Source organism: Pinus tabuliformis, chromosome J, assembly GCF_031772625.1.
Source record: "Pinus tabuliformis cultivar Carrire ecotype Pingquan chromosome J, CPIR1, whole genome shotgun sequence".
Taxonomy (NCBI): domain Eukaryota; kingdom Viridiplantae; phylum Streptophyta; class Pinopsida; order Pinales; family Pinaceae; genus Pinus; species Pinus tabuliformis.
Window position 1 is genome coordinate 207468052 of NC_142295.1, and position 17025 is coordinate 207485076.

General features: G+C 40.1%; 1 protein-coding gene across 1 annotated transcript; it reads right to left on the reverse strand.

Moving 5' to 3' along the window:
* Positions 1-8841: 8841 nt before the first annotated feature.
* LOC149226413 (uncharacterized) lies at positions 8842-13095 on the reverse strand. Its single transcript, XM_089380194.1, has 2 exons — positions 11397-13095; positions 8842-10682 (listed from the first exon to the last, which is right to left on the reverse strand). Exons 1-2 carry the CDS (start codon positions 13093-13095, stop codon positions 8842-8844), a joined length of 3540 nt encoding a protein of 1179 aa, XP_089236320.1.
* Between the last annotated feature and the right edge of the window lie 3930 nt (positions 13096-17025).

The window sequence follows — 17025 nt, forward strand, 5'->3', positions numbered from 1 at the left end:
CATTGAATTTTATACTTAACGCCTTGAAAGATGAGAACAATTAAGTAAAAGATACCTCAGCTTGGACTCTTGGTAGAATCTTTGAGTTCTTGCATGGCCCCGTTGTCCAGTCCCCGGTGATTACTCCGGCAAACCTTCAATCCATTGTTGCGGCATTGTTGGAAAGCATTAAAGACGCTCCAAATGTTGCAGATAAGGTTTGTGGCGCCAGAAATTTGGGTCAAGCCATTATTGTTGGGAACCTCTAACCAAGCTCGTGCAGCCAGCCTCATGCTTCCACATTTTCGATGTCCAACGAACTGATATCTTGCAAAAACGAACCGGCGACGTATGGGCTTTATATCTTGCAGAAACCGACGACGTATGGGCTTCAGTACTTAATGCATCCTTCAGCTGAAGCTATCTTGGAGTTTGAGGCCTCAGATGATGAGCGTCCAGTAGGTGAGGTCGCTGGAGACGAGATTTGAAACCAAGAACAAACTCGAAACAGAGCAGTGACAGCGTTCCAATACCGGCGATCTTGGTGTCAAAAGACTTACAACTAAGCTAAAAGAGGATCTTTATACAGTGGCAGAGTGCTTGACAAAGAGATCAATCAAAAAAAGACGCCTGAGTGCACATCCTGATATGACAGAAGAAACGGGGGTGAGTTTTCTCACAACTTTCCGGCATTAGATTCGAACTCGGAACATCTCAACAATTCTACAATTCCATCACTCAGTTTTTCGAATTCGGGATAACCCCGTGTTTTCGGTTTTTTTTTTTTTTTTTTTTTTTTTTTTTTTCGGTTCAACTAGAAACTCAGGGAATATACATTACCCAGTATACTGTAACAGAAATGGCAGATAAATCGACAGACAGTGGGGTAGAGCCTATTAATGAGCAGGGTGTTGCTAACCGCTAGAGTGTCTTGAGAACTGAACTCAACTGCTGGAGTGTCTAGGCGTTACATATGGGATGCGTTACTATGCTCAGCAGAATGGCAGCCAGAATGGCAGCCAGAATGGCGCTGACCAATGTTCAGATTCAATATGCTGCTCGGTCTCTCTACGCATCCATCTCCCAATGTTCAGATGTAATAAGTGCAGGCTTGAGCCCAAGAATAAACATCCTCTTAAAATAACTAAGTAATCAGACCATATCAACGCGTTATTCAAGGAGGCTCAGACAAGCTTGGCAGGGAATGACAACATGTCAGAGAATCTGGCGTTATCTCAGGTCGCAGAAGATCACATAATGGTAGATGCGAGACATGCGCAAAGAGTTGAGAAATTTTTCAGCCTTTTTTTTTTTAAGGAAAACACCAGGCTAACAGAAGATTGAAAGACTGACACTGAAGAAAGAGCATTTCTTAGAAGCTGGAAAGAACATTAACCTCTATGCCTTAGTCGCTGCCCAAATGCAGAAAGCAACCCAGATTCTACAACTGTTACAATAAAAAATACCCTTCCAAACTGTCCATCTCAAAATCAGAAAACAGCTATCCACCGTCCAATTCTAAGTTGTCGAATGAATACAAATAGCTAGAGACACAGGGATCCATAGGTTTACACAGGCCACACAAAAACAAGTGGCTCACAAAAGATTGAGCATATTATGAACGAACTTGCTCCGATACCATGTTAAACACACATGGACAGCAAACAATGTGAAAGGATAAATCATTCAATACATTTTTTATTAACAAGAGATGTACATTTATAATACAATGTTGTGACTCTTGGGTTTCAGATCCCAAGGTCTCTTGGACTGCTTAGTCTTTTCGGCTTCCACACTAACCCTTTAGGATTAGGTGTCCAACATTTACAATTGTTTACTAAAAAATCGTGGGTATTATACCCTCATTCGCTTAGCCATTTCCCAGGTGGCTTCATTTTGTCCAAAGTGCCTTCACTGCACCTTGACCCACTCAATTACTTGATTATAGAGCGTGATCTACTTATGATCCAGAATGCACAATGGCTTTTGCTGGAATTATCCCATAGATTCCACCTATATCATAGACCAGTCAACAACATGATTAGCATCATGTATATACTTCTTAAGTAAAGAGATATTGAAAACATCATGTTCCTTCACTATAAGTGGAAAGGCCAAACTGTAGGACACTTTCCCCACTCTTTAAATGACCTAGTAGTTTTGGTGTACTCATTTGATATGGAGCTTTGGATACCCGAGCTGATCGATACTAATTCAAATGAAAAGTCAAATTCCCTCCTTGGTAGAAGTCTAGGTATCTCTTCAGGGAACACATGGCTAAATTGTTTCATTATTGGGTGCTCTTTGACATGTCCTTATCGATCTTCAATTTACTGGTCACTTGAACAATAAAGAATACACACCCCTTCCTACTTCACCTCTTCAATTGTACTGCAGTGATTTTTTGAACTGTCACATGCTTTCTCTTTCCTTGTAACAGCATTTTTTCTCCTTCCTCATCGAGACATTTTATCAAATTGTTATAACAATCAACCTTGGTTTGTGGGCTGCTAATCAGTCCATCCCGACTAGCACATCATACGAGTCCAAAAAAAATAGGTTTATATTTGCAGTCATGGGCACACTGTCCATCATTACTGCGCATGATTTCACCACATGATAGCCTCATTTGTTAGTCCCTATGGCCAAATGAACCAACCAAGACATGTCATGGGATGTGCTCTACAACATACACTTTTCTGCAACTTGCAGTCTTCCATAACTGAAATTGGAGACAGGGTCAATCAAAATTGAAACAAACTGGTTATTAACCGTACCTTCCATTTCAATAATTGAGGCTTGGTGATCGAATTTCCTATTTTCGAATGTTGCATATATGCATGGTAATGGTCTGAGCCATATCCTTTATTATCTCTGCTTCGTACACATTGTACTATCTTGGATGATCCCATTGTATCTTAGGGTAATCCCTCCATAAGTGGTCTTCCCCACATTTAATGGGTTTTCTCCTAAACCCATAAATTTCCTCTCTTTCATACTTAGAGAGATGGTATTGATTAGCAGTAGTGGGTTTTTGTTGAGACTCACCTCTTGTAGGAGTGGTGAAGTTAACACTTCCACTTTGTCGATGTATTTCTGATTTCTACCCTTTTCCTTTATAGTTGGGCTTGCCTTTTGCTTTCCAATCAACCTTTTACTCAAACTTGTGCTTGGATTTCTCATAACATCCTTTAGAGTTTGTGGCTCATTTGTTATGTAACCATATCACAAAATAGAAGAAAATATAGATCAACGACTTGAAAATAAGCCTCTTCGAGGGGGGAACCTACTTTTACATCACATAAATGAGCAATTCTCGGATGATTCAAATGAAAATAACTCCCTAGTATATATAGGAGTCTCAAGGTCAAAATATAATTAGGGCCTACATAACAATAATAATGTAAGGGCTCAACAATAACAATAGTAAGTTTCTATAGGGAACACTAATACAATATGGGGTCCACAATAGTATTATAGGTACCTAACATGCCCCACTCCTTTAAAAAATTGTTGTCCTCAATGCTTGGGTAATTCTGAATTCTTTTGTATGAAATGCTCATCCTCCCATGTGGAATCTTCAACAAGTAAGTTCTTCCATTTAAATAGATACTTTGAAATTGATCGATTCCATATCTGTTAGATTCTTGTTTCCATGATTGCTTCAGGCTCCAATATGATTTTTCCTTCCTCATCAAGTTTTGGCAATATTGTTTGAACTGGGAGCTTGTCACCTATAACCTTCTTTAAGCATGAAACATGGAAACTGGGTGTACTCGTGAAGATGCGAGCAGGTCCAATTTGTATGCCATAATACCAATCTTTTGCTACACCTTATAAGGGCCATAATACTTGGGTGATGATTTATTTGTATGATTTTCACCGTAAAAATACCCAATCGCCCACATCAAAACCTCTTTCACTGGATTGTTGATATTCTTGTTGTTTCATTCAATTTTGCACTAGAGTCAGGTTATCATTTAAGAGTTGGAGAACTTATCACTGATTCCCAATGTGATCTTTCGGTTCTTGAACCTTAGAATTGTCTCTTAAAGACAATTTGATGGGTAGTGGATGATATCCATAAAGTGCCATAAATGGGGTCATTTTTGATGCGGTATGGAAGGAAGTGTTATACCACCATTATTCTAGAGGTAACCACTTGATCCATTGTGTTTGTTTATTAGATACAAAGCAACCAAGATATCATTTCCTAACATTTGTTCACTATCTCAGTTTTTCCATTAGATTGAGGATGGTAAGATGAGCTATGAGCTAATTGAGTACTGAGACAAGAAAATAATTCTGTCCAAAAAATTTCAGTGAAATTGGGATCTTTGTCACTTACAATAATATTTGGGTTTCCATGTATATTTTGAACTATTTCCATAAATGAAGTAGCAATTGTACTGGCTATGAAAGGATGAGATAATACACAAAAGTGTGCATATTTGGTAAGTATATCAACTACCATCATGATGAAACTCTTTCCTTCAGGCTTGGGTAAGCATGTGATAAAATCCATTGCTACCTCCTCCCAAGGCTGATTTAGAATGACTAATGGTTGTAAAAGACCCGAGGTCTTGACTGTCTCAACTTTATTTTGTTGGCAAACCAAACAATGTGCCAAAAACTTCTAAATATCATATTTAAGGTCATCCCAAAAAAATTCCTTCTTGACCTAGTGGTAAGTTTTTAAAAATCCTAAGTGCCTTCCTATAGGAGAGGTGTGAAATTCCAAAAGAACATTTTATTTGAGTTGGGAGTTCTTACAAAGATATAAGTGATCTTTGTGCTATAATGAATCATTTTTCCAGATAAATGTATCAGATGCATTGGGATCTTACTGCAAATTTTGAATGAGTGTCCACACCTCTTCGTCATTCTTCCATTCATCCCTTGCTTCAATTATCAAATCAGTTTGGATAATAGAAATGGAATAGAGAAATGCTTCCACATCCTCATCCTTTCTTGAGAGTGCATCTGCAACAACATTTTTCTTCCCTTTTTTGTAGACGATTTCAAAGTCATAACCCAACACCTTTGTGACTCATTTTTGTTGTTATTTTGAAGAAAATCTTTGTTCCAAGAAGTATTTAAGAATATCATGATCTTTTTTTACCTTGAAGTGTCTTCCCATTAGGTAAAGGCGCCATTTCTTCAGAGCATGTAGTATTTCCAACATTTCCTTCTCACAAATAGGTTTGTGTAAATAGTTTCCCTTGATTGGATGACTTTAAGTTTGTGGGTATTTTCCATTCCTTTATGGATTTAATTTTGTTAGGGTCTACCTTAATGCCCTTATGAGATACAATATGACCCAATTCCACTTCTTGTACCCAAAAGAATCATTTGAAGGGTTTTGAATACAATTGTTTTTCCTCCAATAGTTTGAGGACCCTATCAACGTGTTGAACGTGATCTTTCCAAGACTTGTTGTACATTGGTATATTATCAAGGAATACCAACACAAATTTTCTAAGGAAAGGTTTGAAAATGGAATTCATCAAACCTTGAAATGTGGAAAGTCCATTAGTAAGACCAAAAGGCATGAACAAAAATTCATAACGGCCTTCATGATTTCTGAATGTTGTTTTTAGAATGTCTTCTATCTTCATTCTAATTTGATGATATCTTGAGAAAAGATCCAACTTGGTGAAGTAAATTTCTCTATGTAATTCATCAATGACATGCATGGTAAATTTATCTTTAATAGTAAGCTTATTGAGCTCTCTATAATTAAGACACATATACCCCACATATATATATATATATATATATATATATATATATATATATATATATATATATATATATATACATATATATATATACATATACATATATATATACACATATATATATATATGTATATATATATGTACATATATATATGTACATATATATATGTACATATATATATATATATATATATATATATATATATATATATATATATATGTATATGTATATGTATATATATATGTATATGTATATGTATATATATATGTATATGTATATATATATATATATATATATATATATATATATATATATATATATATATATATATATATAGATGATTTTTAAGCATTATTTAATGTTTTTTTTAATTTTTTTTAATTTTTGTTTTCTTATTTGCTTTTTAAATTATATTTTTTAACACTCTAATGGGGGTGGACAATCAGGGTACAAGAGGGTGGCATGGAATGGATGAAACTTGTTTTGATGATGCGTGCAAACATTAGGTGTAGTTGCTAGGAAAATTGGCGTCAGGGGAATAGAATCGTCGAGGAGGCTGACCTTTTTAAACCTTGGAGGGTTTTCAGTTATTGTTGTTGGTGGTTTTTTGGCATGTGTGAGTGTGTGCACGTTAAGTATGCACATGCTCCCAACCTGTGCATGCTCGTCCATTTGGTGAATTATGCCTTTGTCATGGATGTCATGTGGGGAGATATATAACGTGTGCTTGGCATCCCTCTCGTTTAGTGTGGAATCCTAGGGAGTGGGTTTGGAGGTGCTCACATTTTGCTTGTTTCATGCTAGCTGGGGACGTCACAATTTTGTTTTTGGTTGCAAGGACCTGGGGAAGGCCAACTTTTAGTTAGCTCGCAAGTGCTTTGGTAGGTTTATTTTTGTAGTCCTTCACCTGGAAGAGTATTGCTTCTATTGTTGTGTTGGTAGGTCGTCCCTCATGTAATTCTCTACTCCTTCATTGGCAGTCGAGGGGGTCAGGTTGTGGAACTAGTATTTTTCTACCCGTGGTGGTTCTCCTTGCAGAATTTCTCATTTGAGGGGATTTTACTTATGTGCTCCTATGGTGTGTGAGTTAGGTGGGGATTTAGAGTTTGTAGTGTGGATTTATGTGTGGGGTCAGTCAGAGTAGGTCGTGTGTCCACCCTACAGTTGATTTTCTTTTCGCTAGTTTGGCAGCCACATCTATGATGTTTTTCCAATGAGATCGAGCCTAAAGGGGAGTGGGACCTTGTGGCCAACCTGCGGGCAAGGGTGTGTAGGTGGAAGCCATTGAGGAATAAGGGGCGATGGGTGATGTGGTGGAGGAGGAATTGGCCCAGGGCCGAGTGTTGTCATCAGGGCGTGTGGACTAGTCACCATCTATGGCGTCCCTTGACATGAAAATCAGAAGTATTATGGAAACTCTGGAGGAAACGCAACAACAAAGGCATGATTACTAAAATTAAGTCATGACTTTTATGAATGACCAATAAAAAAACCAATAGGATTTGTTGGAACGTTTGACTTCTTTGAGGAGGAGACAAAGGCATATCAATGACCTTCTTGATGTGATGGAGGCGTGCTTGGTTCACATGGAATTCCATGTCCATAGGGATCCAAGACCACCTACATCTTTGGGTGTTGGTCATGCACATGATGTCCCCCCTAATTTGTGATGTTTGTTGGGTGTTTAATTATCCTTTTTATCTTTTGGGCTATCTAGTCTTTTTGTTTCTGGAGATGATGTAAAACTTAGCAATTTCTAATCAGTTTTTGCGTAGCTCTTCTGGCCAACAAATTTGGTCGAAGTGAGGCTAGGAGAGTAGTAGTATGCTTGAATACTCATTATAATACTTTGAAAATTTAATAGAATTTTTTTTAGCGAGATATTTTTTTCATTTATTACTTTTTTTTTCTCAATCTGGCTACTTCTATTATTGATACAAAAAAGTTACAGCAAGGCCGTGGCCTTGAGAGTTCTGCCCTGTGAATGGCATATTACAAAAAGCTCATGAGGTCAAAACAGTGTGAACCTTCATCAGTAAGTTGACTTCATCTTCGACACAACACAGATTTGAACAAAGCGGAGACAATACATTGGACAAACATGCCACAGTGCTGAGTGTAAACGACACATGGACGGACATAGACCTGAGACAAACAGTAACTGCACGAAACAATACATAGTCATGATAAGTATAAACGACACATTGACAGTCAGAGACCTGGGACAAACCGTAGCTGCGAAAACAAAACATAGTCATGCTGTATCAGTCATCATCAGTGGTATAAGGCTCCTCGACGACTCTGCATCCATATTGAAGAGAGTCCTCCGAGTCTGAATGTGGAGCCACCGAGCCTGTGGGAACGCCACGAACAGGCGCACTTGGGCCTGCAGGAACGGCCGGGTCCAGCATCGAAGCACTCCCCATGACCGGGCGCAGGTTATCCACTGGATTCACATTCCTCTGTTCGGCAAGTGCTTCAGGATGGGCGGCTCCCAGCTCCCTGCTCTCTTCACATTTTTCTATGGTGACAGAGACTATGAAAGTGGAATTAGCGAGAGAGCATGGAATTCGATAGCGCACAGTGGGATGAGCAGCATGCTCACATTCGACCCTCCCAATTCTTCCACGACCCCTGCCTCTTCCGCCTCTTGTGACCGGTGGACTGCTCCGCCCAGGTTCCAGAGTTTCCGAAGACCGCTGAGAGGCCGCTCGGCCACCAGAGCCACCTCGTCTACTCAATAACCTGGGCCTTTCGCGCGGCATTGCAGCGTTCAGAGGGTGAATGCAAATAGAAGAGTGCTCTGAACGAGACAACAACAGAACATCAGATGGATCATATGAACCTGGCGCAATAACGTGCCCGTGTTCGCTAGCAGAGAGACTCAGAAAAACGCACAGCGCTGCAATCCAAGGAGCTGCAGAGGAATGCAACAAAGCCGCGGGAGCAGTGCGCTTATGGAGCGCCATGGCACTGTTAACCTTGCAACGGATGGACGAAGTTAATGTCTTCATAAATGAACTTGTGCGAGCCCAACTCGCCTGACCAGCATTAATACTCGTGGCGCATGGGGGCTGACACCTGCCCATGTGATACGCCTTCCACATAACCATTGAGCTGTTAACCACCCGCATCCGGGGGTGAGTGATCCTGATGCACCAGGGATGTGCATTCCTGTTTGAGCTGATGATCATCTGCTTCTTCGAGGGGGCCTGAGAATTGAAGAAGTTGCTGGTTTACTCCTTGATTGGCCAGTCTGTCTGCGACTTTGTTGGCCGTTCGTCTGACATGCTTGAAGGTGATGCTTCGGGGATTTCTCAGCCTTTCCTCCAGTAGTTCCAATCTGCTGAGCAACCTCCAGCTGGAGGCGATCTTAGCTGCAGAAGTGCCTGCTTGGATTCTGGTCGCTGCTGTGATTAGGATAAGCGAGTCTCCCTCGACTTCTAGGGGGAAGAAGTTCTTTTGTTCTGCAATGCAGATCCCTTTCCAGAGTCCTTCCAGCTCAGCTGCATTATTAGTGTCTTTGCCAATTGATCCGTAATAGATATGCAGAGCTGTGCCCAGGTGGCTCCTGAAGATTCCACCAAATCCCGTCGGTCCGGGATTACCCTTAGCAGCCCCATCAAAGTTCAACTTGAATGAGTTGGTTGCAGGGGGGGACCAGTTGAGGGGCGAGGCAGAGCTAGAGGCTGGATTGGCTTTGATCTGAGCTAGAAAGGATAGATCCAGATTCCAGGCTTTTAGGATGAGGCATTCCTGTGGAGTGTCTGGCGCATCCGTATCCTTCCAGTTTCTGATGGCCAAAGTTTCTTGAAGATATTGTTTCAGGAGGAGCCACAGTGCATCGATTGGCCGGCTGATGTTGTTGAAGATTCTGCTATTTCTTTCTTTCCAGAGGATCCAGTAGAGGAAGCCCGGGATTAGATTCCACAGCGAGTTCAGTAGCGGGCTTTTAAAAGGTTGCTTTGTCCATGTACGAATGGTTTCTGTGATGTCTCCCATTCGATTTTCTGATCTCCTATTACAGTGGTCAATTCTCTCCCATAGTTGGGTTGCCAGTGGACACGTCTCCATTAAATGTCTGATGGATTCAGAGTGGAGATTGCAGTTGGGGCATCTTGATGGGCCAATAAATCCTCTTTTTTGCAGGTTATCCCAGGTAAGGATGCGTCTTTTGCTTAGAAGCCATAAAAAAGTGGAGATCTTGGGCCATATGCCTGGTTGCCAGACTCTTTCCCATAGTGGATCCTTTTCTGTTTGGGAGACTGAGTAGCGAAGCTGGTGAGCTTCCTTGGTTGTGAACATTCCTTTTGGCGTATGACCCCATCTCAGTTTGTCCTCCAGTTGTGAGCATTTGATTCTCCTGTAATTTAGTTCCTGCTCTATTTCTGTATACGTTTCCCCATGCCAATCAGGTTGCCAAGTGCTTGCTGGTTTCCAAATTTGGAAGTCTTGGACCGTGTGTTGCTGCCAGAATTGATGGACGAGGATTCGATTTGCTTGTTGCATGGTAACCTGCCAGATTGGCTTGTGGAAGAGAGTGGCTAGTTTTGGAAGTTGTTGCCACGAGTCCTCCCAGAACCTTGTTGTGGTACCGGAGTGAATTTCCCAAAAACTGTGTTCTTGAATGAAGGTGCTATGGAGCTTGGCGGCGTTCCATATCAGAGAACCTTGTGTTGTAGTGCTGATTCTAATGAGATCATTCCATTGGCTGCCTGGAGCGTATTTTGCTTGCCAAAGCTTTGCCCAGGGTGTATGTGGTTTGGAAATCCAGTTCCACCAAATACGTGCTCCCATAGTATTGTTGCTTTGCAGAGGATCCCTTAGTCCAAGCCCGCCTTCTGTTTTTGTTCGGAAAACTTCCTTCCAGTTGACAAGAGCCCATTTCCTGTTAAGCCCAGAGGAGCCCCACAGAAAGTTTCGCTGAAGATTGCGTATAGCTTTGAGAGCCCATTTTGGCGCTGCAAGGATGGAGAAAAGATACAAAGGCATGGCCTGGAGAATCGATTTGATCAGGATGAGTCGTCCGGCCATATTTAGAGAGCGGAAGGTCCAAGAAGAGAGCCTTGATTCCAGCTTATCAAGGAGAGTTCTCCAGGAAGCGTGTTTGATGGCTGAGTCTAGCAAGGGAGCTCCTAGGTACTTAGAAGGGAGCGTGGCAATGGTGAACCCCAGAATACGAGCGATATTCCTTTGAGTGGTGACGGGGGTATTAAAGAAAAAGAGTTGGGACTTTGAAGCGTTGATGGAGGTGCCGGAGGCGTCTGAGAAAAGAGAGAGCAGAGATTTAAAGGCTTTGGCCTCTTGTGAGGAGGGATGACCAAATAACATGGTGTCGTCTACGAACTGCTGATGGGATAGGGGATTATGACCATGAAGGGAGATACCTTTGAGAGCTTGGGAGGAAATGGCTGATTTGAGGAGTCGACTTAAACCTTCTGCCATGAGGACAAAAAGGAAGGGAGAAAGGGGGTCCCCTTGACGAATACCACGGGAGGGACGGAAAGGCGAGGAGGGGGAGCCATTGAGCAGGACAAAGAAGCTGGGAGAGGAAATGAGATTTAAAATCCATCTGGTCCAGGTGGAATTGAAGCCAAAAGCCAATAACATCTGATGAATGTAATTCCAGCTAAGTTTATCAAAAGCTTTGGAGAGGTCCAGCTTTAGAAGCATACCTGGTTTTTTCAGAAGCTTAAGAGAGTGTATTACTTCATTTGATAGGATGATGCCGTCCATAATCTGCCGCCCTTCTACATACCCTGTCTGCTCCGGAGAGATGAGTAGAGGAAGGAGAGGTTTGAGCCTGTTTGCCAGTACTTTAGAGATGAGCTTGTAAATGACGTTGCAGAGTGCTATCGGTCTGTATTTGTCAGGCTTATTAGGTTCATCTCCTTTGGGTACTAGTGCTATGAAAGTTGCATTGAGGGAGGGTAGAATCCAGTGCATAGTTCTTGATTCTTCCACTAATTCCCAAACCTCTGTTTTGATGAGCTCCCAAAACTCATGAAAGAAGTTGGCAGTGAATCCATCAGGACCAGGAGCTTTGCCATCCTTGAGTTGGGCTATTGCCTCTTCTACCTCCTGTAGTGAAATGGACTTGAGCAGATTGTTGTTATGATCCTCCGTTATGATTTTGGGTATGTGCTGCGTGATCTTTCTGATGGCGTTATCTCTGTTTCCAGGAGGCTCCCGAAGAATTTCCTGGAAGTAATCTTTGAATTCCTTCTCCATGTCTTCATGCTTTTCTAACCTTTCCCCTTGTTGATTATTTATGAATGCTATGTTATTATGCATTCTTCTTTGGATTGCAGTTCTATGGAAGAATTTTGTATTTTTCTCTCCCTCCTTGAGCCATTGGATTCTGGACTTCTGTCTCCAAAGGATTTCCTCTTGCTTCCTGCGGTCTTCAATTTGATTCCAGAGAATCTGCTCTTGATGCGCTTGCTCCTCCGTCCTACCATCCCTGATGAGAGTTTGTTGGAGTACCATCATTTGCTGTTCCAGCCTTTTTCGATTCTCAAAAATATTGCCAAACTGAGTGCGATTCCAGACTTTGAGGACTTGTTTTAAGTTTTTTAATTTCCATTGGAATTGGAACATTTTGGCGCCTGGCGGCGGGATGAATGATTGCCATGCCTCATTTACTACTGTTTTGAAGTTAGGATGTGAAAGCCAGAAGGCTTCAAATCGGAAAGGTCTATTACTTCTTGTGCCTGGCCGCGACCATTGTAGCATGATTGGCCAGTGATCTGATCCACCTTGTGGCATTATGGAAGCGTGAAAGTCCCCTCCCAGGTGGATGGCGTTGTCCGAGATGAGAAACCGATCCAGTCTAGAGGCGATGTGTTGGGTACCCTTGCGCTTATTAGTCCATGTGAAGACTCCATTGGAGGTTTGAATGTCCATTAGTTGATTGTTTTGAATGAATTCTCTGAGTCCGCTGCTGTCATTTTCTAGCCTTGTTCTGCCTCCCTGTTTCTCCTCCATTGTCTTGATGATATTGAAATCACCTCCACCAATCCATAGGGGGAACTGCCTGTTTGCATTTAGGATGGTAAGAGTATCCAAAAGTTCTAATTTTTGCTGAAGAGTCTGCGGAAAATATACATTTGAGAGGTGCCCATGAATGTTGGTGCCTATAAGATGGAATGATGCTTGGATTAGGTAATGGGTAGCATGGAAGTCGCTGAGAGTAAGAACCTGCGGGTTCCACAAGATAGCCAATCCACCAGAAGCCCCAGAGGCGTCTACTGAAACTGAGCAGCTGCCTGCCCAGACTTTATTGCGGATTCTTTCTATAGCAGTTGTGTTGCTTTTTGTTTCTTGAAGAAAAACTAAGGAAGGTTTTTCTTGCTGTATCAAATTTTTTATCATTCTGTGTTTTGAGGGGCTATTGAGTCCTCTCACATTCTAGGAGATGAGCTTCATGGGGAACATTGGGGTTTAGGTTTGTAAAACTTCGTCAACTTAGGGAATCTGCCAGATTCCATAAGTAGTTCGCCTACTATGATTGTCCTTTGTAGATCTGTTTTGCGCCCTCTTTTCTTAGTTTCTTTGAGAATTTTTTTTCCATCCCATGGGCTCCCTGCTTGTATGCCCAGATTTTTGTTGCGCTGTGCTTTGGTTAAAACTCCTTCAAGCCTGTCGATTTGCCAAGGGGGTATTGAGTTGAACTCTTTCTGCTTGCATGCCGTTTCTAATTTGAGGATGTCTAGACCATCTAGGCTGACCTTCTCTGGATCTTCTTCCATGCTGGTAGGTAAACTTTGATCTTCCTCAGCTACTATTTCCTGTAGACTAAGGGCTAGTGCTGCATCGAGCTCCATTGCTGAGGGCTGCTGGTTGGGCTCTGGAACGGGTTTCTCGGAGGAGGAGGGGAGAGAGCCAGCATCTAGAGCCGGACTTTTGTCTGAATGAGAGCTGGAAATAAAGCTGGGAGGAAGGGGAGTGGGATTAGATGTAGGGGCGAAGGGAGCATCGGGAGATGAGGGGTGGGAGGGGTGCTCCTTGGATTCTGAACTTGGATTAGCTGGCTGATCTGGAGAAGATAACAAAATGAATCGATTCTGGGAAGCAGGTTTAAAGGGGTTCTCTGGAACAGCTTGATTTTTCTTAGCATGTCGTCGACGATTCGGGACTTTAGTAAATCCTTCCGAGTCTTTACTGGCTTCCTTATCTAGGGGTTTGATCTGAGAGTTCAGAGGACAATCTCGAAAGAGATGGCCATGTTCATGGCATTTACGACAACGAAAAGGGATATGCTCATAATCTAAAGGTTGGTTCCATTCAAAGTCATCATGATAGAGGCTTACCGAGTCGGCGAGAGCTTTGGTTAGGTGCATCTGGACACAGATCCGGGCATATGAGGTGTATCTTCGGGTTTTGGTTTCCTCAGCAACTTTGATGAAGCTTCCTAACTTGTTGCCGATGTCTGCTAGCGTTTCTTCTCTCCAGTATTCCACAGGCAGGGAGTACATTCGTACCCATACCGGAGCCCAACTGAAATCTTCCTTATCTGGGTTGAACCTAGGCTTCCAATCGCTTAGGTATAGGCCTGAGGAGTTGAAAAAGTAAGGTCCACCTTCGAAAATGCGAGATTTGTCCTCTATACAGTAGAAGATGGCCGTGAAGAAGCCTTTAGGTCCTAACTGCAGAGTCACCTGTCCTTTAGGCTTCCATTTTGAGGCTATCCATCCCTGCAGCGCTTTTTCAGTAGGCCAGAAACCGAGGAACTTGCCTATGAGCGCATGGTCCTGCATATACTGGATCTCGCTGTTGATGCGGTGACTGGGAAGGTCGACCTTTATTCTCTCTGCTGCTTTTGGAATGCAAGTGGCCGAGGTCGCTTTTGGCTGCGACGAGGATGGCGTTTGATTCGCGTCTTTTCCTTTGTCCTCTGCGTCACATGCTGCCGTGGGATCGGCTTCACTGTTCATCTGTCTTGCTCCCTGAACAGAATCTGGTAAGCCGCCAGGGTAGGTCAGAGGAATTTCAGGCTGTTCTTTGTCAGGGGCAGAGACTGTGTAAGGAGGGGAGGAAGATCCCGCCCCTCCTACAGGCCCATCCATTGAAGGGCGTTCAGGAGGAGTCCGGCGGCGTGAGCAGGGAAGGTCAGGGAAGTACAGGGATTAGGGTTGCGTCAATGTTTGCAGAGTGAGACGTTCGCATCTCAAAGCTCTCTCGAGACGTTTTTCCTTTTCATTTATTACTTTTATCCTTTTATACCTTTTTTAATTATTTTTTGTTTTTAATATTTATTTTTTTATGGGTTATTTTTTAAACTTTGTTATTCTTAGTTTTATTTATTTATTAGACCAACATGGTATTAGGAATTCAATTCTTCTTTGACTACATATTAGTTTGTCTTTGACAAAAAATATATGCCACTTATCCATAGTTTAACATTGGGAATTAAATTTTTGTTAATTTTTATTATTATTTAAATTTATTTATTTGTAATGTGATTGGTTGAGGTCTTATTATGGGTTGTTTAGTAACTTCCATTTCTATTAGTTACTAATTTTTTGTTTTTAGTTTTATTTCCTTTTTTTTTTTCTATTATTTCCATTTTCATGAATTATAGTTTTTGGTGGATATTTTCAATATAAGATGACTTATTATTATACTAAAAACATGTTTCTATAAATTTAATTATTAAAAACTATATATATTAAGATAAATAAAACACACACACACACACACACACACACACACACACACACACACACATATATATATATATATATATATATAAAATAAGTATATATTTTAAAGTGTACATATGTTAATATAAACAATATTAGTTAATCATATTTCTAAATTTTTGGTGATGGTATTCAATAATACAATATTTTATTAGTCGTTTTATTTTTTGATGAAATCTGTCTTTATTATATTTAGTTTAATTAAACTATATTTAAACTAAGGGGCATGTACTAGCTACTATGTAGCCCTTGTTTTTATTAATTTTTCAGTCATTTAAAAAAAAAAAAAAAAACTTTTTTTTTTTTAAGTTTTTATTATTATTATTATTATTATATTTTTAAACTCGTTTTTTGTTTGTTTTTTATTGTTTATTTATCTATTTTTGTTTTTGTTTTTTCGTTGTAGGGTTTTTGTCAATGCTCAACTAGCAACCCGACCACACTATGTCTCTCATAATATTGAAGTTTTCATTACAATAGATCAAGTTCGCCCCTATTGTTTGTCAATGCCATGGTTGATTTTTAAGTTTTAAATTCAATGGGTGAACTGCCCTCACTACAAGTCAATTTGATGGTTGATTTTTAAAGTTTTTTTGCAATATGTCAAGTTGTCCTAGGTTGAGATTTTAAAAAACCTATACTTGTAGCATTAAAAAAAATTACTCTTAGTATAATGACTCTTTTATTTAGCTATTCATTTTTAAGATTTTTTTAGTCATGATACTTGGTTCTAATTCCATCACTGAAAAATGTCGAAATTTTAAAGTTTTCTAGAGTCATAATATTTTATCTTTAATGTCATAGTTAAAAAATGTCAAAATTTTAAGGTTTTTCATAGTCATGATATTTATCATTAATGCCATGGTTGAAAATTGTTGGAAATTTTTGAATTTTTGGAGTTGTTATATTTTGTATTTAATTTTGTCATCAAAGACAATTGGAATTTTAAGTTTTTTTTGAAGTCGTGTTATTTCTTTTAATGCCATTGCTAAAATTGTCGGAATTTTAACCCCTCCCAAAAGGAGTTGATGCAACATCAACAATTTTCTTATTTCCGGGTGTTTTGTTTTGTTTTTTAAATTGCATGAAAATTTTAGTTTTTAATGCCATTGTTAAAAGAAGAAGAAGACACAGGTGTTGATGTAGCATCAACACTTCTCATTTTTTGGCTGATTTTTCATGTTTATTGCAACAACAAATATATATATATATATATATATATATATATATATATATATATATATATATATATATATATATATATATAATTTTAACCACCCTCCCAACACACACAAAAAAAAAAAGCAATTTGATGCAACATCAACACTTTTCATTTTCGGGTTCGTTTTTCATGTTTTTTGGACAAAAATGAGGGTCTTTTGGGCTACAATTCTCATTCTGAGGTTACAGTGCTTGTTAAGTTGGTAATTTTGTTGTATTACCAGATTCATTGATACAACATGTCTTACATGTTGTGAAATCCAAGGAGTTGGCAACTAAATGATTTCCCTTATTAATGTCATTAACTTGTGATGTTTTCATTATTAGTATTAGATCTCTTAATTATCTTTTCTTATCATCAAGATTAATGCCAAGCAAC

Bases quoted from the DNA above. Each gene is read 5' to 3' on its own strand.
- LOC149226413 (XM_089380194.1), bottom strand. From the start codon at position 13,095: ATGATAAAAAATTTGATACAGCAAGAAAAACCTTCCTTAGTTTTTCTT. The intron at 10,683-11,396 runs GTATGCTTCTAA...CCATCCTTGCAG, and splicing joins TAAGCTTCTGAAAAAACCAG to CGCCAAAATGGGCTCTCAAA.